The sequence below is a fragment of the Panicum virgatum genome, chromosome 5N (genome assembly GCF_016808335.1).
Source record: "Panicum virgatum strain AP13 chromosome 5N, P.virgatum_v5, whole genome shotgun sequence".
In the NCBI taxonomy this organism is placed as follows: domain Eukaryota; kingdom Viridiplantae; phylum Streptophyta; class Magnoliopsida; order Poales; family Poaceae; genus Panicum; species Panicum virgatum.
Window position 1 is genome coordinate 44415519 of NC_053149.1, and position 27376 is coordinate 44442894.

The following is a 27376-nucleotide window of genomic DNA, read 5'->3' on the forward strand; positions in this document are numbered from 1 at the left end:
GAGGGGAAACGTTGGTGCGTGGGGTCTGACGGGGCCTTTGCGTGCCGTGTTGGTTAGGTTCACCTTGAAAGGTTAAATCGGATCGATTCGCCGTGTCTCGCGGTTATGAGAGCCTTGATCTCTTGGTCACATCGTAAAAAGAAAAATGAGTAGAATGAGAAGTGATGAAATGTGGGCTGATGACATCCAATTAATGTTTTGATTACCTTGATTGTTGTAGTTTCGTCAATCATAGATGATTAGTAATATTTTGATAAAATGCGGCTAAAACATTGAAAGTAAGGATATACCTCTAGATGCTATTTCTGTAAAATAACCACCAACCAAATGTCGTACATGTCTAGGTATGTGGACTATGTTATACCCACTGGTCGGGTAAGCCTTGCTGAGTATTAGAATACTCAGGGTTTGTTGCCACATTTATTATTACAGGACACCCGGACGTCGACTTCTGGCCCTGTTGTGTCAAGTTCATCCTCCGGGATGCAGAGGGGTGGCAGGTCGAGGAGAGAGAGACCCTTCTGGTTAGGGCGTTGTCGGGTTGTACACTCGAGGGCTGAGTGATCAGCCTCTCTGTTTTGTGCGGACCGGCCTGACCGGCCCGTAGGACCGGTCTGACCGGTGGCGTCGGCAGGAAGTGCCGACCGGTCCGACCAGATGGTGGAACCGGTCCGACCGGTCGGGTAGGATCAGAACTGAAGGGAGCAAAAGTAGTTGTGGGATTTTTTTATTTTCGAACTTCAGTTACATCTATTGTAAAGTTTTGTAAATTAATTGTATATATTTGAACTCGGTTTGTAAAACTTGTTGTTTCGTTTTCATTGAGTTTATAATTTTAAGTTTTATGTCGTGCTTGTACCATCTGCGCCCACCTTCGCGTGGAACTACCGGTGATGTTTCGATCGGGCCGTGGGTTGAGAAAGGATCGCCAAATTAAGCCGTTAAGCTAATGCGCCCGATGTGTTCAAATGACGGCCATTATGCTTAATTAGAGTTTTAATTTGGCGGTTCCGTCACAGTGTTCCTTGCTGCATGCGGCGCCACCCGGCCTGAGGCGACGTGGCTTTGCGGTGCACAATGCGGGCGCGGAGAAGGTGGCAGGATCCCAGGCCGTCACCCCCCGGCGATGGGCTCGGCTGCCAGCGGCGCACCTCTCAGCGGTGGGGCACGACTACTCGCGCTTGGCGCCGCACGGCGGGTGCCCAATGGCTGGTGGCGCGGCTCCCGCGACTGGGCCATTTGTCGGTTGTTGTGCAGCTCCTCGTTGTCTGGACTTGTCTGCTGGTGATGCACCTCTTTTGAGCCTTGGAGGTTGGTTTCCTGGTGAAAACCATGTCCGGTGCTCTGAACTGGCAATGATGGCGTCTGGTTCGTCATGTCCCTCTTGGGGGCGTCGCTATGAGACACCTCCAGGCCTCCCCTGCTGCCCACCCTCCCCACCGTCAGCCCGACTCGGTGTCGGTTGTCCTCCGCATCTCCGCCACCACTTACAGATCTACCTCCGTCTGTTGCCGCCCTTATGCGCTGGCTCTCGGCGGTCCCAAGCACGGAGGATGGATCCTTGGTGAAAACCTTGTCCAGTACTTCGGACTGGCGACGATGGTGCTGGCGCTTGGTGTGTCATGTCCCTCTTGAGGGCATTGTCTTGGGACGTCTCCATGTCTCCACTGCTGGCGGCCTGGTGCCCCTGTGACTTGTCGGGGTGGACGTCTTCGTGGCCTACTTGGAGCGTTGTCCTGGAAGTTCTTCGATAGGATGGCATCAGATGGATTGGAAATTGAGTTTCTAAGAAAACGAGATGTGATGATTGGGTGCTATGTAGAGATGGCAAGGAGGAAACATGGACGAATAGAAGGATAGAAGCTTAGCCTTCTTGATTTCTTTTTTTGTTTTAGATTTTTCCTTCTTGTGTTTTAGATCCTCATTTGAGGTTTAGAATCTAGGAATTCTTGTAAAGATTGTTGTAGACATTCACGTATGAATGTTCAAGGATGGGATTTTTCCTTTATCTAATAAAATCTACATAGCCGATCCAAAGGCCCCCGCGCTCCTCCTAATCGCGGATCGGGAGCCCTAGATCTCATGAAGCTTCTGCAACACCAGGATCGTGTGCGGCGACAGCGGCCCTTGGCAGCGACCACATGATCAGTGGTGAAGCTAGAGACAATTGAATAGGTGCACTTACTTTGTGGGTGCATGAAGTTGAGCTATGGAGATGCATATATGGTGAAAAAAATAAATGTAATCATTATTTTGTAAATTTAGGTGCGCACCCCTAACTATAACCTACCTTTGCCCTTGAATATGACCGACGTCTACGACTCCAAGAGCAGGGCGTGGAAGATGAGGTTGCTGCCGCCGAAACCCTCTATTATAAGTTAGAATCGAGAACTATTGCTGAAGTTGAAGCAAATTTGAAAAGTCCTAAAAAGTAGAGACAACCTCCATTTAGCATTTAGAGGATCTGATTTAGGGGGTGCTATTGTTGGAGTTGCTCTTACGAGATGTTTTGATGCAAGTGGTAATGCTCAAAGTGTTAAAGTTTAGGACTAACTCATTCAAACAGGAGTGCTAATGCGGTTGGCTAAACATTAGCAAAGACTTAAAAACTCTAGTAAATACTCCCTCTGTCCAGGTTTGATTTACGTTTAAGAACCGGACGCAGAGACCAAGGAACCATCAATTGTGGCCAGGTTACCGCTTCGTAACCTCCTCACGCGGCCACGGGAAATAATTGCGCTCCCCTCCCGTTAATGGCGCCGTTTCTCCCTCCCTTCCAATCCCGCGCGCGCCGTTTCCGCCTAACTGTCGATCTCCTGCATGCGCGCCGTTTCCGCCTGGGCGTTGATCTTCTCCGCGCGCACCGTCTCTCTGCCTTCCTTCCAATTTTGCCCGCCATCTCCTCCGCACATCGATCTCCTCCGTGCACGCACTGTTTCTTTCCCAGGCTTCCAATTCCGCCCGCCATCTACGTCTGCCTCTCCAAAATCCACCCGCCATCTCCCTTCTGAAAATTCTCGCGCCCAGACGGAAGAAAACCTCGGCACCGCTTCCAAATTCTCTACTGAGATAAAAATCAAATTTCCATGGACGCCAAATCGTTCATCGAGGTTGAAATTTTCGGACTCCCGCCTCCTTTCATCCCTTCTCTGATCCCTGCCCTATTTATACCCTGCTCTAGCCCCCAAGCTCATCAGTTGTTGGATCATCATCAGCTTCCTCCAATCCATGGCCTCAGCAGGCCTCGACCTGAACCAAGATCCACCACATGATGAATCGGATGTAAACCTAGAGCCCGCCTCCTTGCATCCGTCCTCTGATCCCGGCGTCATCAATTGGGATGGCATTCAGGAGTGGGATGGCCCTGCCCATGAGCTCGACTACGACTTTGTGTGGCATGGCAATGGAGATGACGGTGAGTGCGAGCTCATATGCTTTTTTCATTTGATTTGTGTGTTCTGATTTGTTTGTTGTGCCAACAAATACTAGATGGAGATGAACAAGGAGAGGGGACTGAAGTAGGACATGGTGATCCTGCCAATGCAAATGAGCCAGATGAGAGCTCAGATTATGAAGGAGATTGGCATTATGTACCTATAGCTCCGGCACATGGTGGAGGAGGCTCACGTAATGCAAGAAACCAGGGTAAGTTCATGGTACTGTATCTGCATGTCACTGTAGATCAGTTTTTTTATGCTCTTTTGTGATTTTGACAGATGTACCTATAGCTCCAGCACATGATGGAGGAGGTGCTAATGGTGGAGGAAATCAGGGTACTGAATTTTCAATTGTTAATTTGTGCACACGTAATTGCCCATGTAATTGTCCAGAAGCTAATTGTTGCTCTCGGCATGGTACTGTAGCTGCATGCCGGTGTAGCATTTGCATGGTGGTGTCCTCTGCAAGTGGTCACTGTTTTTAATTTTTTTTAGAACGTGTTGTACTCTGCATGGTCCTGCGCATCTAATTCAGCCTGCATGGTACTGTAGCTTTTTTTTTTCCGTAGTGCTGTGAATGCATAGTGTTCTACCTTATCTTTGCATGGTTCAATTGTGTTTTTTTGTCGCTATTAGTTGAAACAGTAGCTCAAATCTTTCCTAAACATGCATGGTCTAATTTATTTTTGCGCATCTAATTTAATTTCTTTTCCTAAACATGCAGGTTCTAATGGTAAAAAACGGAGGTTCTATCGCCATCTATCTTGAGTTGTTAGCGAAGACAGATCCTCCTGTGCTGCGCCGTGGAGTGTCTAAGGCGGGTGCACGGAAATTTTGTGTGCCTCTACGACTTGTGCAGAGTGTATGGCGCAATGGACAGGATTTTGATGGCATAAACGGTGTTATAAGTAAACTTGTTAACAATTGTGGTCGTAAAAGGATAGAAATCGATCCAGAAGCTATAAAAAATGTGCCTTTGAGGGAGCGCACTACTGTCCGTGATCTTGCACATGCATTGGGTGTGAAGAAGAGCACACTTCATAACCGTTTTAGGGAAGGTTATTTCCGTCGGGACCTTAAGTTTGCATTGACATATGAGAACAAGAAAGCTCGTGTTAGGTACTATTTGCAGCTTATAGTTTCTATAATCAGTGTAAATGAATGAAGCTAACATTATTTTGGTGTGTAGGTATTGTTTGTCCATGTTACGGTACAATCTTCTATTCAACTCTATGTACAATATCATGTACATCGATGAAAAGTGGTACTATCATACAAGGCGCAACCAGAAGTACTATCTCGCCGACGGTGAAGAAAGACCTCGTAGAGAGGTTAAAAGCAAGAACTTCATAGAGGACGCACATTGACGTGAACGACCCAGCATTTGTGCAAGTTGCCCAAGCAGATGGGTGGGATATATATAAGGCTAACATGTCAGCCTCCAAACTCACCTGATCTTAATGTTTTGGATCTTGGATTTTTTGCAGCAATCCAGGCATTGTTTGAGAAAGGAACTCCAAACAACATTGATCAAATTGTGGCAAGAGTACTTGAAAAGGCTTTTCATGAGTACCCGGTGGATAGGGCTAACCGGATTTTTCTTACCCAACAAAGTTGCATGATGGAAATTATGAAGCACAATGGAGGTCAATACTATAACATCCCTCACATGAAGAAGACAATGGAGATGAAGGGTGTTCTTCCCACTAGCTTGCGATGTCTGATAGAGTTACACAATCAAGCAGTGCAATTTGTTAGCCAGATGCTTTAATTTCTGTCATGAACTCTATGTCATTTGTTCTGTCAGGAACTCTATGTTTCGAATTGGAAGCATTGCTCGGTTTTAAAACAAGCATGATGCTTAGTTTAGAAACAAATTAAACTAGCATTGCTAATGCCTGAACTCTAATCTTTAACTGAATCAAGTCTTGAGCATACAGCATAGTGCATGAAGCAAATTCGATCATGAGCATGCATGATAGGGCAAAACAAACAATACAGTGGATGAATCAAAAGCAAGCAAACTCTAGTACCATAACTACTACTAACCCTGGGCATGAAATACCGAATACCGAGTACCGAACCGAAAGTACCGAAAACCGAACCGAAAGTACCGAAATCGAAATATTCGGTTTCCTGTTTGGTTCCTAGTTCTGGGGAACCGAATTTACCGAGGTATATTCGGTTCTGTACCTCGGTAAACCGAAGTACCGAACTAGTACTGAATTACGCAAGTAGCAGCTCATGTTACGTATTTGTTATGTATTTATGGACAACTTTGTTACATATTTACAGTAATCTACTCATGTAGTATTGTGGCCTTTTATATTATGATTTTTACACTATTATTCTCTATGGAATCATGTTGAATTTGTGTCAAAGTTGGCTATTGAAACTTGATATTGCATGTCATTGTAGTCTGTTCGGTTCTTTCGGTAAATACCGGAACCGAACCGAAAGTACTGATACCGAATTTCCTCGGTACCGAGTTTTTGCAGGAAACGATTGGTAACGACTTACTGAGGAACCGAATTTGTATGGGTACCGAAGAACCGAACCAATCGGTTCGTATTACCGAATGCCCAGGGTGAACTACTACGCCTGGATGTTTCCATACAGCATAGGAAAAAAAACTTCCACATTGACATCGTCACTTCTTGAAGCTTGTCATCATCTAGATCTTGATCATGAACCAAAGGACAATTCTCTCTGTAGTTCTTCACGTAGCCATGGCTAAACCAGAGTAACTCAGTTGCAGCCCCATGAGATGCCTCATCGTGCTCTCCATACCAAGCAGGAAAAGGACGGGAAGCATCATTTGGCTGACCTTCTCCTGGTTCATGTGGGATTCAAATGTGCTGACCTGGTTGAAGCAAGTTGGAGTAGGGCGAGAGCGACGTCAGATGCATCAGCAATGGCGTCGTCCTCGGCGACAGCTTCTTCCACGGCATCGACGACGGCTTCTTTCATGGCGATGGCGGCGGCGGCAGCTTCTTCCACGGCGTCGACGACGGCTTCTTCCATTGCGATGGTGCCGGTAGCGGCTTCTTCCACGGCGTCGGCGAGGGCTTCTTCCGTTGCGATGGCACCGGCTCCGGCTTCTTCCACGGCGTCGCGGGCTTCTTCCATGGCGATGGCATCGGCGACGGCTTCGTCCACGGCGTCCGCGACGTCGTTCTTCCACAGCGGCGGCGGCAGCTTCTGGTCATCGTCTTCGTCACTGGAGTTGGGCGCCCAGTTCACGCCACGGACGCGCCCTTCCTCCATTGCGGCGCTGCAGTCCTCGCATTGGGGGGGGGGGGGGGGGGGGTGCAGTCTAGCGATTGAGACGCTTCTGTTTTGGAGAGAAAGAGAGCGGGGTAGAAGAAAGAGAAGGGAACGACGAGAGGGAGAACGGAACGTCGCAGGGCAAACGACGCGTGGACGGAAGAAAACGGTGAGCGTGGGAGTCGAACCGATCGCATTGAAGCTAAGCGGCAGCCGCGTTGGCCACGAGGCAAGGTCGCAAGGAACGTTCTCCAAACCAGTAGATATATGCGTATCATACTTGGACATTTTTCAAATGCTTAAACGTACAAGAAAACTGGACGGAGGGAGTATACAAGTTGTTACCCTTAACTTTAGTGCATCCAAACCAGGGGTGGGCTCAGGATTTGGGAGATAGGTATTCAAAATTTCAAGTATTGACTAAAAAAATTGACAGATCAAAGTACATGCTAGCAGCACTGTTCGCCTACACGGCCGTTTACACCGTTTACACGCCGTGTAAACGCTACTCGATGGGTAGCCGTGTATGCCAATTAGCCATGCAAAGCTGTATAAAACTGTTTTTACCGTTTATTCCGAATATTTGCTACACGGTGGGTGACTGACCGTTCACCGTTTAACGTTTAGGCTAACATTGGCTAGTAGCACATAATTAAGTACCGATAACACAAATTGTTCATAATTTGAAATTGTTCGATAATAGACGTACTAAATGTGCAACATATCAAAGTGTGAATATCTGAAATAAATAGAGATAAAATTCTAAAACAACAAATGGCATTGATAAGGATGCTTACAAATTATAAGATAACTCTACATTCCTTCATGGCTTGAAAATACTTGATGATGTCCTCATTCTTTTCTTGCAAGAATAGAATTCTCATTCAATGAATGTTGTCAAACAATTGTTTAAAAATATATGCCCCATCTTGCTTCTTAGCTTGTTTTCTATAGTGTTCATTGCAAAAAAATTCTCTCAACACTAGCTGTTGCAACAGAAAGAATTAGTACCAATTTGAGAAGTTTGTACACAATGCCATATGGAGAAACCAGATTTCTTTTAACTATCATCATGAACAACTCTGATAGACTTCTCAAATTTTTGAAGTTCTCAACATTTCTCACACGAGCAATATAGTGACGTAGTTGAAAACGAAGTTGATTTATTTCTTTAAGATCAAAATCATGAGGATAGAACCCAGCAAGCTTAACCAACTTCTCAATATCAAAGCCAGAAAAGGAGTTAGCTAGATTGAATGCTGACATACATCTAAGTAGCTCTATGTTTACCTCATCAAACCTATTGTTCAACTCATGAAGTTGCCTAGACACCCAAAAACATATCAGCCTTGAACTGTGGAGTGTTTGAGGCAACAGATTCACGAACGGATGCTTTAGGTCTCATGAACATATTGTATTTCTCTTCAACTTCACTATGGGCACTATTGATCTTACCAGCATGCCTTTTGATTCTGGCTTTCATGTTCCGATTTCGAAACCCTCCATCAACAAAAGCATCTACACCAGCAAATTTACAACTATCTTTGAACGAATAGCAAACATAGCAAAATGCAGCATCTTTGTGCACACTATACTCAAGCCATTTGTACTCACAGAACCACTGATCTTGGAATCGGCGCATACCTCCACAATCATGTTGCAGAAAATCCTCCCTATTCATCTTCGGTTGACATGACCCCATTGTAATGTATGCCCTTCAAACTAAATCTCGGTCCTTGACAACATAGCTTGAGATAGAAGGCCTCAATCCAGGGTCATGCTCAATGCTATAGTCATCATTGTCTCCATCATTGGGTTCAGTTTCATCCACGGACATAGATTCATCATCTTCTATTATTGGGCTCTCAGCTTGCTGGTCTTGATCAGCTTTCACTGCTCCAGCTTCAGGCGGTTCTACGCTTGTACCAGTGACACTGCATTGTTCCCTTGAAATACCACCAATTGCATCTAACTTTCACTGGTAGATGAAAGAACATTTTGTGGTTCAGAGTGCTGCTTCTTTGTGGCTGCTTTTTCCAAGAAAGACCTCAAATCAGTAGCAGCACTGCTAAAAACATCTAGGCCACTAATTCGAGTTTTGGTAATTAATGATGATATTTATGGACTAATAATTTCTTGAGAGAAAAATGAGTATAAGTTGGTCCATGTGTCGATGAGAATACATTGATGCCGTGAAAAGATATGGAGATAGTGTTCAAGGCATGGGCTCAAGGCAAAGGTATAAAGATATGGTCTTTTTTTATTTTGTCGGTCATGAGGTGATTAAAGGATTAACATAACCGGATTAATAGGATAGATAGTCATACTATCAAGACGGGTCGTTGTGCCTTTGCTTGTCTGTTCTATAGTGCCATTTTGCTCAAACACTTGCATTGCATGCATGAGGGCTAACAACGTTTGAAAATAAAAAACTAAGGTTGAGAAAAGTGTGCTGACTGTTTAGGGGCGGACAATCCGGTCCCTTGTGGCGGATGGTCCGCAACCTTTTTGAAAACCTTAGTCAGAAAGGGTTTGTTTCTGTGTGGCACTAAGATGGATAACCGAGCACGGTCTGGCCACGGGTGGCGAACAGTCCGCTAGATTAGACATCCGATCTTAAACCCTAAACCCTATGCTGAATGAGATTCGGATGTCTGAACTTTTTGAAAGGCGGACAGTCCGCTCCGGATACGCGGACAATCTGCCACCTTACAGGTTCGTGCCTCTGCTTGCTGGCTCGGACGTTTGAACGTATAGAAGGTCGGATGTTCGAACATGTTGAGGGGCGGATGGTCCGGCTCCTAGGGGCGGACTGTCCGCCAGCTAACTTTGAGGTTTGGACAGAACCAAGGTTGGTTCTATGTGCGCAACAAGGTTGAACTACGAACTGTCCATCCTTGTGGCACGGACGGTCCGCCGGTCATTTTGAAAATTTGTCCAAAGACGTTCGCAACTCGAACGGCCCCTTTCTTCTCCACTCGCCCCCCCCCCCCCCCCCGCAGGAGGGCGGCGGCGAGGTCTCCCCCGTGGTGGCGCGCGGAATCTCGCGCGAGCGGCGAGATCTCGAGGGCGCCTTGGCCTGTCGGCGCGGGCTGCCCCCGCGGCGGCGGTGGCCATAGGCCTCAGATCTGGTGCCGCCCTGGCCGGATCTTGGGGGCTGCGCGGCGGGGGCCACCGGAAGTGGGTGGGGTGGGCGACGGTCGGCGCTGGAAGGCGGCGGCGGCGGCTTCGGTGAGCACGGGCAGCGGCGACGGCGGCTGTGGCTGCCGCGGGTCAGCGGCGGCAGCCGGTGTAGGGTGCGGGGTGCCGGCTGCGACAGATGTCGTGGAGACGACGTTGGCTGTGGCTGGGCCGCCGGTCTCTGCCTCTCTTGGTCATGTTGGCCGGGCAATGGTGGGGCCGGGGGTGCGCGGTGCGCAGGCGACGAATTATGATGTGTGAGGAGTGTGAGGCGGTGGAAGAGGCGAGGCCCCCACGCAGAGAGGCCAGAATCAGTGGTGTTCATTGGCGCTGCGACGGGAGTGTTTTGCTGACGTACCACTGGTGCAGAGGGATCGACGATCGTGTTCGTGCAGCTTGAGGGTGATAGTCCCATGGTAGAGGAGTTCGGGTAGCTACTCGGGCTTGCAGCGGGCTGCGGCTCTTGCTGTGGCACGGCGTTGGCGACGACGGCGCAGTTCACGGCGGCTTCTTTCGCTTCCTCTTCCAGTTTGTGGTGGTGTCGTGTTTTGTTGGGTGCGTTATTTGCGTGCGTTGTTTTGTGTGGTGGTTGTGTTCGCTTCAGCGCATTATGTACGAATGCTTCTTCTTCTTATATGATGTGGCAGTGCTCTTGCCTTTTATTTCAAAAAAAAAAACATTTGCAACTCGTTGTGCTCGGAGTTTTGAATCGCGGATGGTCTGCCCTTGAGGTGCGGATGGTCTGCAGGGCTCTAATGGTCGACTCTGACACGCAAATCAGTGCAGCCTGACCCGTTGGTTTTGTACTGCGAAGAGTCTGGTTTCTGTGAGGTGGACAATCAGCGAAAACTCTGTTTTCACGGGTTTTGAACGTAATGGCTTGATTTGAGAGGGGGGCTATATATACCTCATGCCCGGCCATAGGTGAGGTCTCTTGGCCATTTTCAAAGCATTCTTGACGTACTTGAGCTGGTTCCCCTCCCCTCCCCCCTCCCCTCTCACTCTTTGCATAGAGGTTGAATTATTGTGAGTATGAAACATTCCAGTGTATTGCATCAAGTGTTTGAAATTTGTGGCACTAGGGAATCTTCATGCAAAAGTCATCGACTTGTTACTCTTGTGAGTTGCCACTCCCTAGATGGCTTGGAGAAAGTGATTTCGTGGAGCCCTTCAAGAAGATTGTGAAGATGCTCCGAAATTGGTTGTGAGAGGTTTTTATGCTCACCTCGTCAAAGTGATAAAAAGCAACTCTAGTGAAATCGAGATTTGGAGAGGTTTATTGATTCAAGCCGGATCTTGCCCCTTCTCATGCGCTCCCCTCATCGTCCTATGCTCCCCATCTCATCGCACCCCATGTTATTCCAAAATCGTTGTTCATCGTCGATCCCTCGGTATACTCTAGTTACTATGCACCCTAGAGAGGGAGGCGCGAGAGCACTCCAGCCCTCCGCGGGCGACACGTGCCCGAGAGAGGAAAAAACAACGCGGGCCATCGATTTGCAGCTCCCGCCTTCGCTGCGTGCCGCACCGCCTTGCCTGCTTGTGGGGCCTGCCGGGGGGCGAGGCATGGATTTGCCGCCGCCGCCAGTCTGCCGCGCCGCGAGAGCGAGAGAGAGACAGAGAGAGGGTGGGAGAGCTCCGCCCCCGCCGGGGAGGGAGCAGAGCCGAGGAGCCGCGCCGAGGACGCGCCTCCGTTGCTCCCCCGCCACCACCGCCCGCCGCTGGACGCCGCCACCACCGGCCGCGCCATACCGCCCGAGCTCCGCCCGCAGGGGAAGGGGGAGAGAGAGAAGGAGGGGAATGCCCGACGCCGCCGCAGATCCACGCCGTGGAGCGATGCCCGCCGCGCGCCGCATATCGACCCGCCCCGTCGCAGCTCCATTCGCCGCCGCAGCTCCGCACGCCTCCGCCATGGCCGTGGCGCCCTCCCCGCCGCCTCCCCCTGCTCGCCATGCCGCCGCGAGGCACGCCGCGCACGACCGGCCCGGCTCGCCACGCCGCGCACGACCGCCGGCTTGCCACGCCACCGCGACCCGCCCACGCGCGTGCACCGGGGCAGGCAGGGACGAGCAGGGGCCACCGGCGGCCCGCGCGCGCCCGCCTACGCCGGGATGGGTGGCCGGCCGGACTCCCGCACACAGAGCGCCGCCTTGCTTCCGTGCCCACCCCGCCGCGGCCCGCGCGCCATGGCCGCCGTCGACGAGGGGGCCGTGGCCGAGCTCAAGGGGGCAGTGGCCTCCACTACCATGGCCCCATCGGAGGAGCCGGCGGAGAGGGGCCGTGACCGCCGCGCGCGTAGGTGGAGGCCGGCGCTGCTTGTCCCGCGCAGGGGTGCAGGAGAAAGGGCGCAGGGGTGCGGAGAGGGAGGAGGGGGCGTAGGCGGATGAGGAAGGCTGCTGCGGGATGCAGGGGCGGCGGGGAATGCAGGGGAGGGGCGAACGGCGGAGGGAGCGAGGCAATAGAGAGAGAATGGGGAAGGGAGGGGGCTAGGGGGTGCGGGAGGTTAAAAAATGGGAGGGGGCCAAGGGAGTGGGGGGGGGTAAAAAAAATTGCCATGTGAGCTCCACACCTGGTTGTTGATATAGATGATGGGATAGAGAATGAACGGGTGCAGTAAGCCAGTAAAACTGGACGTAGAGTAGAGGGTGAATTTAGATGACCAGGGCAATATATTCCTTTCAAATGGTGAATTTAGAGTATGACGAGTGCGGACAGCCAACGCGGTATGCCCTTGTTGACATGGCACCCCCCCCCGCCCCCTCTTTGGGCCCATTTCTTCAAAAAAATTTGCCAAACACATGTATTTATTTATTTTTATTCGTACTCCTAAACACTGTGGGATTGGTGACCTGCGAGTGCTTGGAGATTGTGGACGTGCCATGTGTCCCGAGAACAATCAGCCTATTGCCCATACATGAAGACAATCAACCCAATCCCCCGGTGGGAGGAAGCCCGACGCGGGACATGGATTTGGCATTCGCTCATTTCGGTCTATGCGCAACAATCAGTTCATTGCCACGTCCTTCAACATACATCTCTTATTGCTCTATATGCATATATACCCATCAACGCATCAACTATTTTATTCTACATTTTCAAGTGGGCGCAGCATAGCGCGTGGTTGACCTAATTATAAAGATACGTGCTCCTCCAACCCCGTCTTGTGTGGATAGTTCGTTCGTGCTTGCTCTCGGGTTTGAATCGCTAGAACTCAAAGCACGCGATTTCAGAGAAATCATACGTCAGGACACAAGGTGAAAGTGATTCGAATTAGTGATTAGTGTATTTATTTCACATACTTGTAGTCTCAACCTAAAAAAAAAACATACCAGTAGTCTCTCTTTTTTCGAATCGTACCCAATTTTAAAGAAATTCATCTTATGCATTTTCGAGAGGACCCTTTTCGAGTGGATCCATTGAGTTGGAAATTTTCAGTGCTGGGCCGGTCCAGTTTAGGCTTTGGGTTGGCAGAACTATGGGGACTCACCGCCGGCCCAGTATCGTTTTGGTAATTTGGCAGATAACACCCGCATCATCAGGCATCACCGACGAGCGACGGAGACTGGATTGAGCGAGCCGCCCACTTCTGCATCGCCGCCGCCGTAATGGCGAGAGACAGATCTCCGACGAATTCGCCGCCGGCGAAACGCCGCAAGGACTCCAGCACCACCACTACCGTCGCTTCCCTCGGCGAGGACATCCTGCTCGAGATCTTCCTCCGCCTCCCATGCCTCGCCACGCTCGTCCGCTCCGCCCTCACCTGCCGCGGGTGGCGCCGCGCGGTGGCCTCCTCCCCGGCCTTCCGCCGCCGCTTCCGCCAGCTTCACCCGGCGCCCCTCCTGGGGCTCTTCTTCAACCCCCCTGGCGCCGTCCAGGAACCTGCGCTCCCCGCCTTCCCCTCCTTCGTCCCCACCCGCGGCACCGACCGGGACCAAGCCGCAGCCGTCCGGGGCGGCGACTTCTTCCTCACCTCCCTCCAGAAGCGCCCCAGAGTCCACAACGGCTGGGACATCCATGACTGCCGCGGCGGGTACGTCCTCCTCGCCAATGGTGATCAGGAAACAATGGCGGTGGTCAATCCCTTGGCACGGCGGAGCGAAAGGTTCTTCGATTATGGCCACGAGGACACCCTTGAAGGTCACCGCGTCTTCGCCGTGGGACATAAAGCCTGCTTACTCTGCTCCGACGAGGACCCCATGGCGTTCCGGGTGGTCATTATTGCCCATGACAAGTCCAGGGTACGGGCTACTGTCTTCTGCTCGGACACCGGCGAGTGGTCCGTTCGCCCGTGGGTGCATATCCCGGGGAAGCCACGGCGCGGCCGCGGAGAAGGGTGGATTCGGAGCTGCAACATGCAGGCTCAAGGATTCTTGTACTGGGTTTACAAGAATCGCAAGTATATGCTCACACTAGACACTGCAACAATGGATTTCTCTGTCGATGAGCTCCCTATTTTCCTGCAGAATCGATTCTGCAGCTTTCTTGTGGGTGAAATGAAAAATGCTGAGCCCTGTATTGTCTACGCTATTGACTTCACAGTCGGTGTGCTGTTGCGCAGAGCAGAGAATCATGGCGTTGATAGGTGGGTGCTGGACAGGACCGTACTCTTGGAGACACAGCTTGATCGGGTCCTTGGCAAAGTAATGGATGAGTACAATAAGGTGAAGGTTGTGGGAGTAAGGGATGGCTTTGTGTACTTGGCAACGTTAGATGAGGTAAATGATTCCAGGACTCCTAGTTGGTTCTTGTCTCTCTGCTTGGAAACCATGATATTGGAGAAGCTTTTTCAGAGGACGTACGACAGTTCGGTGCATCCCTATGTTATGCCATGGCCGCCTACTTTAGTAGGTAACTGTGGGAGGTTTTCACCTGAAGATGGTACATGAGAATGCATGGGCATCACTACCCAACAAATGTGATACAAGGAAGAAGAGGGGCAGCTAGTAGAACCAACCAACCTCCTGCGGTGAGATGCCATGATAGCTACAATCTTCTGAAGCTGCATCATTCTGAAGAATCACATCTAATTCCATGATGCTGAAGATTCTGTCACCAGTTAATCATACAAGTTGATCTTTTGCGCTTGTTATTTTTGTTCAATTACCAGTTTTCATGGTTGGTGTGATGTTTCTGAACTTGATTCTATTTCTAGAGTTCGCTATACTGAGCCTGTTTTAGGTCTTGTTTGAGGGGTCTCTTTTTGTGAGATCCTTGCTCGGAAGAAAACAGGTACTATTCACCATTGTTGCAAGGATAACATTGAGTACTAATAAGCATGCGTAGCCTTATCTATGTTCATTTTGCTCATAGAAAATTAACGTTAGCTTTTCAATATATGAATAATGATGGTGAGTGGCTACATCCTCTCTATATGATATGTTTCATGGATTAGATGGCTTTTATGGCATGTTTCATTGACCAATTTTTTAACTACTATGCCTGCAGAAGCCAGCAGATTCTGATTTATGCTTTTAAAACTTGAAAAGTTTGTTCTATTAAAATTCACAACTGATGCTTTGGGTCCTGAAGTAGCAATATTTTCCTGTGATGAAATATAGGCTGCCTACAGCAATCATGAAATATTAGAAACTGTTGTTTGCTAGTTTCATGTGCTCTGAAAAAATTACTGGTAGTCTGATGCATTTCTCTTGTGATAGTAGGTATAAGGAAATAGATCAACTATAAAACAATACAATTGTGGGGTCACGGTTGATCTCAATCCCGATAGCTTGACTAGATTGTTTCTTCATTTGTCATTCTGATTTCTTTCTTCGTAAAACATGCTAAACAGAGATTGTAGAATCAGTACATGTTAAAGACTTAAGGCAAGAATACTTTAGGCTCTGGAGAAAATTTAGAATCGGATGAGAAGTTGATAAGGTATAAATTTCTTGAAACACCATCTTAGATGGGATTCTTTGCTACATTTTAGACAATCGATGAAATTCTTGGTGATGTTTTTATCCGCCTAGTAGAATCTTCAAAAGTTGTTCTTGAGCAAATGTGATCAGATTGTAGTTGGGAAAGTCTTTTCAACAAGGTTTATGAATTTTGCTTGGACCATGACATTGCTGTTCTAACACAGTAAACATACATTTTGCACAGTGGTTACACTCACCCTCGGCTTGATCATTTTACAAATGAGCATTACTTCCTCGTGGAATATTCGAGCAACACTCAATATTGAACTAAACGAATTAAATTTCACATTCAACGAGAAAGTTATGGGTTATCCATAAGTGTCACACAGTAGTTCCCGAAAATGGATTTGCTGCTGAAATATGGGGGGGGGGGGGGTGGAGAAACCCTTTCGAGCTGATTTTACTAAAAAAAAGTAGACTTAGGTTATTACTTATTAGAGTCTTAATTGAATCTTGGTGGATGCTTCCAGCCGCACAGAATTGAAAAAGACCACTAACATTACCGAAGCTTCGTTGATGCCTTGTCGATATAGGACACCAAGGAGTTTGGAACAAGGGGGGCTCATTTTCTTCCTCTTCTTTCTCTCTTCTCTCTTTTCCTTTTTCTTCCTCTATTCTCCTTCTTCCTCCTCTTCACTATGCCAAAATCTTTTAGGGGGCGGGCCTTGTGGGGGCTTCAATGGATAACATGGGGTAGGGGGGCTGGAGCCCCCTCTGCCCCCATGCTGGCTCCGCCCGACCATAGAGTCTACAAATTGATTGATATATTGCTCCATTTGTTTTGTTACCCTCCCAATTTCTACAACTATGCAGAGTTTTGTTTCATTAGCGTGCACTTTCTAGCTTATTAAGAAGCGGCTGCATAACAGATGGAAGATGGTTAGTTCCCTTATCCATGTAATTACTTAGTAGGCTTCTAAAGATAATTCCAGGTATTTACTCACTCCGTCCCAAATTATCAGATATTTTAGCTCTTCAGCATACATAGAATTTACAATACATCTAGACATAACATATATCTAGATGCATAGCAAAAACTATGCATCTAGAAAAGCTATAATAACTAATAATTTAGAAAGAAGGGAGTACTCGACAAAAGCTGGTTAATGAATCATGAAAGCAAAATTATGTAGTCGTTCATAGTTACCTTGAACTAGCACATAATCATTTCAATTTGAGGAAGCAAACCCATGATAACTAACATGCCCAAGATTACATGAATACTATTGGAATGAAGAGGAAACAGTCTTGAGCAGAAGGTTCTTGAGAGACACCACAAAAGAGGATAAGGCCATATCGGTGCCACACCCTAGCACCTAAAGTAAATTTTTTAAAAAAACTAAGGAACGTGCCACATTAAGAACTTTTACACCGATACTGATCAGCGTTATGTGGTTCAATGCAACAGATAAACCCATACCTGGTAATGCATTTCAGAGGGCATCTTCAAGTGCAAACTTCCCATAGTTGCCAACTAAGCGACGCGGCCACTCCATAATATAGGGATGAACAATATTGTCAAATGTCCTCCGAAATAGTCCTTCCAGATTCATCGTCTCCAAACATAGGGACAGGAACCAGCATGGAGTTCGGGGCTCTTGATGCGTCGATGCTGCTGCCAAGTACACGTATCCCTCCCGAGCTGCCCGAACAAACAGCTCGTCAGGGTTCCCCACCAAATCATTCAGCACACTGTCGTCGTCCAATCCACAACGGAGGACTCGTGCAAGCTCACTGCCCAATGGGAGTACCCGGTCCAGCAACCATCTCTCAACACCATCGCCATCCCTTGTCAGCATCAATACGCCAATACTCAATTGATCTGAATAAACAATGCAGGTTGCACCACCCTTTGTCTCACCGGCATCAAAGCTGGTGTTCCTCGCGGTGTGTTTAGTTGGTGAAAAAATTTGGGTTTTGGTACTGCAGCATATTTTATTGTTATTTAACAAATAATATTTAATTATGGACTAATTAGGTTTACAAATTCAGGTTGTGCTAATCAATTAAACCGTATAATTAGTTATTTTTTTCAACTACATTTAATGCTCCATGCATACGTATGAAGATTCGATGTGACGGATACTGTGCAAATTTTTTTGGAAACTAAACAGCCCTCGGGCACTGTGGGAGCTCAACGACAGAGAATCTCATTGTAGCCGTGTCAAGCGAAACAAGATGCATCTGGTCCTCGTAAACCCAGTACATGAACCCATTCGCTTGCATCGCGCCAACTGCATTCTGAACCCACCGGTTATCATCATCTGACCAAACAGGGGCAGGGACCTTCACCCACGGGTGAATTCTCCACTCTCTGGTGCTTGAGGAGAAAACAGCCCGTACCCTCGACTCATCGTGCAAGAAACACAACGAGGAACGACGTGGGATCCCCGGCAGAGCAGAGCAAGCGAGGATGAAGCTGAATTTGGTGGCCACGGGACCCAACGAAGACATCCATGGGAGAATAGTCGAAGGGATTTCCATGGCGGCGCGTCAAGGGGTTCAGCACCAGCAGGATTTCGTCATCCCAATTCAGCATGAGGACGTAGCCGCGGGAGCAGTCGATGGCGTCCCAGCTGGGGATTTCGCCGGGGCCATCCTGGAGGGTGGTGAGGAAGAAGTCGCCGCAGCGGACGGCGGCAGCCAGGTCCCGGTCGCGGGGGCGAAGGCGGGGAAGGTGGGGGTGTGTTAGGGATCTGCGCTGGGGCAGGAACCTCGATGAAAAAGCCGAGGAGGGGCGGCGGGTGGAGGGCGCGGAAGCGGCCGCGGAAGGCCGGGGAGGAGGCGACCGCGCGGCGCCACGCCCGGCAGGCGAGGGCAGCGCGGACGAGCGAGGCGAGGGAAGGGAGGCGGAAGAGGATCTCCAGCACGAGGTCGTCGCTGAGTTTGTGTATGGGTGGAGCCCAGCGAGTCTTCCGACGGCGTTGGCGTCGGCGGCCACCGGCCATGACTGCAGTGGGAGTCCCTCGCCAAGGGAGTGCACGAAGGTGGTGAGGCTAGATTTATTTTTGGCGTTTCGCCGGCGGCGGCTGGGTCGCAGAGGTGGCGCCGCCGGCCATTGCGGCGGAGGATTGAGGAAAAGGGATTTTGGCGCTTTTCCTTGAGTGAAAATGTGAAGGCTGACTTTTTTGTTATCATGGAGCAGTAGGAGCCCACTGAATCATGCGCTAAGTGGGCCTGAAAGCACAAGGGCCACTTGTTGGGCCTAGTGCGTGTGTAGAGGCACAAGATTTTTTAAAGTATCCAAAAAATGGTATTATTTAAAAATCTTCCAAAAATGAAACAATTTTCTTTTATTTTCCGGAGCAACTTCTTATTACGTAATAATTTTTTTATTGCTGGAACAATTGAAACAACAAGTTCGATTGGATCACTTATGTGAACCGTTTTATATGTGGACCGGTTTGTTGGTCCGAATTTAGCCCCAAAACACAGAATCTTGGGAGAGGTTGCTTGGTGCGACAGCTTTTTAATATTTTAAAAAGTGCAAATTGGGTGCACGAGGGAATGTGCAAATTGTTGGATGCTATTTGGCGATTCTATCAGTATTGCAAAGAGAAGGAATACTGTTAGTTTTAGTAGAAAGGTACCAGGTCCGCTTTCCTACACGTGCATGCGTATGCATGAAGTTCTCCATGGATCATTCTATTGGACATTGTATTCCTACCAGGTCTCTACATCCTTCCTCTCACCTAACCCGAAAGAAAATTTCGATATCTCATCTCTGTGTACTCCTACCTGCAAACTACCGATCGAGGAACACTGCAATTCCCCAATAATTCTGGGAATCAAGCTTATCAAGAACGATGAATTCGGTAGGACAATTCTTCCCTTTTTTCCATGAATCGCAGTGTCAAATGGAACATGCACTAGAGCAACATATTTACACCATCGCATCCACATATCACACAATACACCCGACCAATTCAATCCAGCTCGACTGTAAATGCGTTAGCGATTGCGAAATGGAGAGGAAGAGACACGGAGCGCACGAACAGGGAGGGGGGGAATCGACCGACCGGTGGGAAGGGAGGGAACGAGAGTCACAAGGCGGCGAGGCCGAGGAAGTCGACGGCGGACTTGGCCATGATGGCGGTGAACTCCTGGAAGCTGATGACGCCGTCGCCGTCGGTGTCGGCCTCGCGCATCATGTCGGTGAGCTCGGCGTAGCAGATGGGGTGGCCCAGCCGCGCCATGGAGCGCGCGAGCTCGGCGGCGGAGATGAAGCCGTTGCCGTCGCGGTCGAAGGCGCGGAAGGCCTCGGCGAGCTGCGCCTGGTCTACGGCGACGGCGGGGCGGCAGGGCCCCAGGAGCAGCGGCGCGAGGGAGGAGGCGAGCTCGTCGAACTCCACGGTGCCGTTGCCGTCGGCGTCCATGGCGGCGATGAGCGCGTGGATCTCGTCCCCGGCGGCGGGGCGGAGGCCCAGGGAGCGGAGCAGCGCCGCGAGCTCCAGCAAGGTGAGGCTCCCGTCGCGGTCCAGGTCGAAGCGCAGGAAGAGCTCGCGGAGCTGGCGGAGCTGCTCGTCGCGGAGCCGCGCGCGCCCGCCGGCCGCCGGGGCCGGGGAGGGGTCCCGGCCCTTTGCGGCGCCGGCGCCGTGGAAGGGCATGGACGCCGAGCGCTTGGGGCGGGGGCCGGCGGCGGGCATGGCGTCCCGCTGCTGGGCGGCCGCGCTGCCTTCCCGGGCGCGGCGGAAGCTCTGCATGCCGTTGCGTGTCTCCTGGCGACAGGATGGATATGATCGCCGTTTTGGGGGGCGCCGGCTTGTGCAGTTGCTATTTGTTTGCTGCTGCGTTTCGCCCCAGCTGTGGGGCGCGCTCAAATTGGATGGTTTCCTCCCTGGGTTCGAAACTTGTCCACAGTTTGGCGTTGAACTGTGTTGGGACAGAGATTGGGTATTGTATTTCCTCCGTGAAAAGTGACAACTCATAAAAGTGGCACAGGTGAGAAAACTGCATTCTCACGATACGTGCCAGGACTGGGTCCAGTGTACCCTCCCATCTAAAAAAAACAGCAGAAAAGTTCTCAACGCCCACCGTAAACAGCAGTACAATCAGCCCTGACCGCGAAATGCCAACGGCCAACAACGGATGCTTCACCAAGCAAAATAAAAGAGACACCAAACGATGGCAATTTATAATAACCAATAGTGTGTCACTCGTATTCATTGTTTGACATCCTATTTACGATTGCGATAAGCATTATCAGCAAACTCTGAGATCTTACTGGCTATATCCAACCGAATCATATGGACAGCTCGCTAAATAGCTATTGCACGTTGTAAGAAATTTATCAGGTGATATTATGCCTTCAATAGTTCAGTGAGACATGAAGAGAGAACATAACCATAACCATTCATCAGAACAGAATGCTACGCGAGCGATACGCTGAACATCTTATAAAAAATTGAAGAGCATGCTCTGTGTAAGGATGTTTTCTCTGTAGCATGGATACCCAGGATTCATGCTCTTCTACCTCAGCCACCATCTTTGAACTGCCGAAATGGGCGTGTTCAGGAACGGCGCATAGCGAGAAATGTAGGGGTTTACGGCCCGGCCTATTCTTGCCCATACACTCTGGTGGTAACCGGATGTGACAGGAGCATGGTACATAAGCTTCAACAGCTGTACAAAAGAAGTGTCAAAAATGTTTGCTAGGTAATGAAGTTCTAGATCAGAACCTTATAGTATTTGTAAATCAAACAGCCAAGAATCAACAATAAGTACAATTCATGAGATATAATTTAATTAGTACTCCACTGCTTTATATCAATAATTTGATTTCTATAGAGTATACTGAACAGATTAACAAAACTTGTGGTCTTAATTGGTGACCCTTAGGTGCACCTCCAACCCTCTTTAGTTCAAAATTTTGTACTACTTGAAAATGAGATCTTAGGCCTTGTTTAGATGCGTGCTGTAAAGTTTTTAAAAGGGAATATTTTCACATTTGAAGTATTAAACATAGACTAATCACAAAACTAATTACAGAACTCGTCTGTAAACTACAAGACAAATTAATCCATCATTAGCATATGTTTCCTGTAGCAATTTAGTGTCTAATCATGGCATAATTAGGCTCATTAGATTCGTCTCGTAATTTACAAGCAAACTATGCAATTAGTTTTTTATTTCGTCTAGATTTAATACTCCATGCATGTGCCGCATACATTCGATGTGATAGTTTTGGAATTTTGAATTTTGCATCTAAACTGGCCTTATTTTGGAAAAGTAGTACAAAATTTTGAACTAAAGAGAATTGGAGGTGCACCTAAGGATCACCAAATAACACCTCTAAACAAAACTGGTATATATGAACAACCACTTCTCAGAAGTTTGAACTTTGAAGTACAAGTCACAGTGCATGGGTAATGCAAACAATGAGATGGGAAAAACAGTCCTAATATTCTCCCAAACTACTAAAAGGAGGGGGTAACAAAATGAGGAGAAAAGGAAAAGCATTTGTTCAGAGCAGTATAACTCACATGAAAGTACATAAATGTCTGGATAATGTTGCGTCTCGACCTGCATGAGCAGAATGATAAAATATCTGAGGTAAGTTCATATACAAAAAAAAAACTTATACAGATACTAGTTCTTTGACAAATAAATGCACGCACGAGAAAAGTGAGATGATCATGAGAAACCCCAGGGTGATTTCAGCATTCGAACAAAGTAGGCTGAGTGTAGTGTTGTTTGTCTCTACCCAAAGGCAAGGGTCCTCTAAGTACTTCCTGAACAAGAAAAGGTAAGAAACCAGTAACCACCAGGTGCTCGTGATGGCAGCAATTGGATCATATACCACGCACACAAGAACAACAAAACAGATAACCAATTTTGAATTTACTTACCTGTATAAAGAAGAGCGTGCAAAATTATGCCTTAGGAATCGAGCAACATGATCAAGCGCCCAGCAAAGCACAGGAAGTAGAGCAACTGTAAAAGAAAATGAACAGCTTAGACCAGATGGTAGACTAGCCTCACAAATTGGATAAAGTGGACAAAATCAAAAGTTTGACTTACTCTTAAAGTGTACGTTAGATGTGAACATCATAAGAGAGAACATCAAATGAACAAAGTCCTTAGCTACAATAATAGATTGCAACCAGGGCTGAATTACAGTCATATTCCAAGCTCTTGGTTTCTGCAAGCAGAACAGAATGCATAACGACCATATAACGGAACATTAGGACAGGAAAAAGTAAAGGTGAATTATCCGTTCATTCAGATTGGCAGGCACTTACCCCATAAGTGCTATATAAAGAATATGCAGATGAGAATATTGTTCCTAGCAATGAAAGTCTGTATGCTTTACTTGAGATATGATTGTGTAGAATTGGGAGTATTCCGAGGCTAGCTACGACAAGTACCTGCCAAATCATAACTCAAGAAGCCTTAGGTCAGCCCAACATGTTACAATAACAACCAAGCCATAGTGGTGATAAGAACAAGAGAAACAGCAGGGTTGCTTCATAAGTCGCTGATAGAGGTATGATCTAATGATTAGGCTGTCAGCCAGAATATATCTAGAATAGAAACAAATCAATGCCCACATTTGTGGTTAATAGTCAGAATATGAGGGCAGCTCATAATCATTGAAATGATATTATGATAAAAGGTGAAAGAAGTGAAATGACTAGAGTGAATGCGGCATTCAACATGATAAATTGCAGCTCCTGCTTGCACCTACTAGATCATACATAGGAGCTTTGTTTCAGGAGATAGTCATTCCATACCCAGGCATTGATAGAAAAGTGTATTGTCCGACCATCTAGCCGTAATGAATTTGCACTCCTCTCTGCTGATGGTTGTTGTGAGGCTCCGGTTGATCTCGTGCTAGATCCTGCACGAGATCAACTTTGAATCTTAGTCAGATATGAGATAATAGTGGTAGGTCCCCTCCAATTAATTCAAACTGAAATTCTGAAGTAAGCTTTCAAGAATAAGTTTATCATACCTGAGTCACGAGCTCTGGTATTCTCAATGGACGCTGTAGCTGAAGACCTTGCTGCTGGTCTGCTAGACTGAGTTGAAGTCATGGAGGACATTGGCTCAACAACCAAACCAGGATCCTGACATGTAACGAAAGGAATTTAATTATTTTACAAACCTGCACAGATTCTTTTATCTGGTTATCATGCCACATTAAAAGGATTCAGCACAAACAGAAAGTAAAAGCTTATCATGTATACACCGCCCTTTAATAAAAGCACTCTGGTTAGTAGCAACCAAGGAACTGAGATGAGGAGCCAATCTGTTAGCAAGAATCTTAGTTACTAGCTTCGCAAAGCTATGAACAAGACTGATGGGGCGAAAATCTTTGGCCAGCATTGTGTCCTCCTTCTTAGGGATGAGAGTGATGTAAACTGCATTAAGAAGCCCCAAACCCCTAGTGTTTCCTTGCTGCAAGGTGATGATAGCAGCCATAAAATCTGTTTTGATAACTGCCCAGCATTTCTTGTAAAATATGCCCGTATACCCATCTGGTCTTGGAGCCCTATCCGTCGGCAAGGCTTTAATTGGGTTTCTGTAATTCATGGGGGACTGTCTTGGACTGGAATCAGGGAGTTTTTGCAGCTTTGGGATTGCGTCCAGGGCTTTCAGCTTAATGGCCTTGAAGATCATCACATTTGGAAATTTGAACCCGGGGGCTGCTATTCCTCTAAATCTGCTTATCGAGCATACTTCCAGGGATCAGTAACCTTTGAGCCATGGAGAAGACTCTGGAAATCTTGGGCCCCAAATAAGTGTAAGGTGTTTCTTTGGTTGGCTATTCGTAATAGGTGCTGGACGGCAGATAGGCTGGAAAAGAGAGGGCTCCCTCATCCTGAGCAATGCCCCCTATGTGATAAGGCGGATGAGACAGTGCAACATTTGTTAGTATCTTGCGTGGTGGCAAGACAGGTTTGGTTCAAGCTTTTCGCGCCTTTGAACCTGGGTGATTCCATCCCACGGCAACGGGAGCGTAGCTTTGCTGAGTGGTGGCGCAAGGTGTTGAAGAAAGTAAAAAAGGAATGCAAGGGGGTGAATTCCCTAATAATTTTGGGGGCTTGGACAATATGGAAGCATAGGAACGCATGTGTGTTTGAGGGGATTGCTCCCTTGGTTGATTCCATTATGCAGGATCGAAAAGATGAGCATAACCTTTGGTGTCTGGCCGGCGCTAAGAAGCTGCAAGGCCTAGGCCTAACTGGTGTTATTTAGACTGCTAGGTCAAGTTTTGGTCATGTTACTTTTGTTTCCTAGCTAGTTTTTGTTAGGATGACCGATCTCTCATATTTGGTCCCCGTATGAGGGTCAGAAGTTGTATGGGGACCTTTTTCTCTCTCTAATGCAATGAAGCGCAGCTCTCCTGCGTTTTCTAAAAAAAAAAGAAAGTAAAAGCTGACCTGACTGCACAGAAAGTACTATATGCAGCAAAAAGGTTAAAAATTGAAATATAAAAAAAAACAATAAAGAGAATTCCGACAGAAATAATAACAAAACATTGATTAGATAAAGAGTAAAAAAAAGCACGTGTATGTTACATTACATATTACTCTGGCAGTGCCTCACAAATGAAACAAAATGGTTGCATCCATAAATGGCAAATATGAACGTCTAGCCAATAAACATGATTCTATTCCATGAAACATATAAGATGAAAAGGGGGGAAATTAACAGAACAAAGTGCCAGCTCTTTATTGCGTCCTTAATTGTGATACTCCAAAAGGTCTTTTCTTGCAGCAAGGTATAGAAGTGAAGATGAGGAAGCAAAAGCACCAAGAATTCTAATAGAACAGACACAAGAGCAAACCCATGTCCCCCAAAAGAGAGTCAAGGACCAGGTAATAGGTTCAATAATATAATTTATTCTTTGTTTTCATGTTCATACTGATCTGGCTTAACAACTATTCAAGCAACAATACGTAATTTCTTTTATAGCGCTAAGCCGCTAAAAGAGTAATGTAGAATTGTAGAACCCAATATCTGAGTCCCGATGAACCACCCTACAATTGTTCATGAATAATTCCACACGAAAAAGTGTATTTCACCAAAATTACACAAGTGAAAATGGTAAGTCGTAATATTAGCATAACTGTAGCTAATATGAGGATCTGAGCAAAAGGGAGATATGAATGCAGCTCGTACCAAATTTGATATAGTAATGCTAAAGGTACGCTACAATAGTACAGTTATAGTAATATTAGTTACCAGTGCTTTTGTTCCTTCGCCAAGACAATCTACTGGTACTACCTAAAAGAGGCACTTCCTTTCCATTGTCTAGGACAATTTTTAACAGAAGCGCACCAACCCTTTGGTGGAACTCATAATTCTTCCCGGTACAAGCAATAGTCAAACAGATCGAGCTCACGGCAGCAAGTGGGGCATCCAACCCAAATTGACAGAGAGGCCCATCCAATCTGGGAACGACAGCACGCGGGGGTTTAGGGGGAAGGGGGCCTCACGATGTATCGCTGGTAGAACTTGCGCTTGAAGTGGTCGACGACATCGGAGCGGGAGGCGAGGTGGGGCGGCACGAGGACGTTGGACCAGTAGCCCGCCCACCGCGCGTCGTTCTCGTAGTCGTACGCCGCCGCGGCGATCCGCTTCAGCCTCTGCGGATCTCCGCCGGCGCTCGCGTCCCCCTCGCCCATCGCCGCCGCGAGAGCGGATCCTCTCGCCTGCCCTTCGCCGGGATCCTGGCCTCCAGGGGTTCGGAGGTCGGGTTCGAGACAGAGGAGAGGGATGACTGAAGAATTTTCAAGCCGATGCGGAGATATTTTTTTTTCTTTTCCTGTTTGCAGTTGCAGGGTTTGAGACTCGGGCCTCGTTTGGTTGGTCCTGTGCTAATAAACAGTGATACTTTAACCGCTAATTACAGTGTCAAACAAAATTCAGTTTACAAAACTAATTTCAGAACCCTGCGCTAGTGACTCTGAAAAATCTAATGAGACATTTGACTGCACGATTAGAGGATGGTTACTGTAGTATCACTGTAGACAATCATCGATTAATTACCGTCATTAGATTCGTCACAAAAAATTATACTCATCCCTAAAAAAGTTTTGCAAATTGACTTCATTTACTACTTCATGCATAGAAAATTCTCTTGTAGAATGGAATAGCGTAGCGTGAAGCAAACGGGGCCTCGAGAGCCTGGAGGTTGTTGGTAGTTGGGAAGTTCCAGACTTCTAGAATGGTGGGGCCAGATGCTCAGTGCCTCGATGTTCACATGATAAAAAGGCTTTGCCAGTTTTCTAGTTTATGGCTTGAGATGATGCACATCTAGTATAACATATACTAAAGGACTAAGATTTCGAGACCTCTCGTCAGCTGTGGCCCCATGTGGAACTCATGTACTATTTATGTGAGACCCCGTACTCTTAAGTTAGGGCCCATATACTATTTAGGTGGGACTCGTGTAGTAACCCTATATGGGATCCACGTAATATTCATGCGGGATCCAAATGGGGCCCATGTACTCTTCTAGTGGGACCACATACTATTCCGGTGGGATCCATGTGGGACCTAAGTACTCTTTATGTATGACCCATATACTATTTAGGTGGGATCCACATATTATTCAGGTGC

General features: G+C 47.7%; 4 protein-coding genes and 1 pseudogene across 4 annotated transcripts; 2 read left to right on the forward strand and 3 right to left on the reverse strand.

Moving 5' to 3' along the window:
• Nucleotides 1-1093: 1093 nt before the first annotated feature.
• On the forward strand, nt 1094-4512 carry LOC120672396. Its single transcript, XM_039952770.1, has 5 exons — nt 1094-3415; nt 3490-3645; nt 3717-3773; nt 4162-4234; nt 4326-4512. The coding sequence occupies exons 1-4, from the start codon at nt 3229-3231 to the stop codon at nt 4203-4205; spliced, it is 444 nt and encodes a 147-aa protein (XP_039808704.1). The 5' UTR covers nt 1094-3228; the 3' UTR covers nt 4206-4234; nt 4326-4512.
• Nucleotides 4513-13416: 8904 nt separating this feature from the next.
• Nucleotides 13417-15176, forward strand: LOC120675849. The gene has a single exon (XM_039957057.1). It carries the CDS (start codon nt 13490-13492, stop codon nt 14768-14770), a length of 1281 nt encoding a protein of 426 aa, XP_039812991.1. The 5' UTR covers nt 13417-13489; the 3' UTR covers nt 14771-15176.
• Nucleotides 15177-17879: 2703 nt separating this feature from the next.
• Nucleotides 17880-18928, reverse strand: LOC120672226 (annotated as a pseudogene).
• A 730-nt stretch (nt 18929-19658) lies between these two features.
• LOC120673688 (probable calcium-binding protein CML12) lies at nt 19659-20865 on the reverse strand. Its single transcript, XM_039954651.1, has one exon. It carries the CDS (start codon nt 20731-20733, stop codon nt 19849-19851), a length of 885 nt encoding a protein of 294 aa, XP_039810585.1. The 5' UTR covers nt 20734-20865; the 3' UTR covers nt 19659-19848.
• Nucleotides 20866-20918: 53 nt separating this feature from the next.
• Nucleotides 20919-26600, reverse strand: LOC120673687. The gene is made up of 9 exons (XM_039954650.1): nt 26251-26600; nt 23760-23874; nt 23539-23645; nt 23047-23172; nt 22826-22946; nt 22654-22738; nt 22423-22536; nt 22288-22327; nt 20919-21427 (listed from the first exon to the last, which is right to left on the reverse strand). Exons 1-9 carry the CDS (start codon nt 26437-26439, stop codon nt 21275-21277), a joined length of 1050 nt encoding a protein of 349 aa, XP_039810584.1. The 5' UTR covers nt 26440-26600; the 3' UTR covers nt 20919-21274.
• Between the last annotated feature and the right edge of the window lie 776 nt (nt 26601-27376).

Excerpts from the sequence above, each read along its gene's own strand:
- LOC120672396 (XM_039952770.1), top strand. The coding sequence starts at position 3,229 with ATGGCCTCAGCAGGCCTCGACCTGAACCAAGATCCACCACATGATGAA. Across the intron at positions 3,416-3,489 it reads GCATGGCAATGGAGATGACG|ATGGAGATGAACAAGGAGAG; the intron begins GTGAGTGCGAGC and ends AACAAATACTAG. Across the intron at positions 3,774-4,161 it reads TAATGGTGGAGGAAATCAGG|GTTCTAATGGTAAAAAACGG; the intron begins GTACTGAATTTT and ends CTAAACATGCAG.
- LOC120675849 (XM_039957057.1), top strand. The coding sequence starts at position 13,490 with ATGGCGAGAGACAGATCTCCGACGAATTCGCCGCCGGCGAAACGCCGC.
- LOC120673688 (XM_039954651.1), bottom strand. The coding sequence starts at position 20,733 with ATGAGTTGTCACTTTTCACGGAGGAAATACAATACCCAATCTCTGTCC.
- LOC120673687 (XM_039954650.1), bottom strand. The coding sequence starts at position 26,439 with ATGGGCGAGGGGGACGCGAGCGCCGGCGGAGATCCGCAGAGGCTGAAG. Across the intron at positions 23,646-23,759 it reads TACCAGAGCTCGTGACTCAG|GATCTAGCACGAGATCAACC; the intron begins GTATGATAAACT and ends GATCTCGTGCAG. Across the intron at positions 22,537-22,653 it reads GCACGCTCTTCTTTATACAG|GAAGTACTTAGAGGACCCTT; the intron begins GTAAGTAAATTC and ends TTTCTTGTTCAG.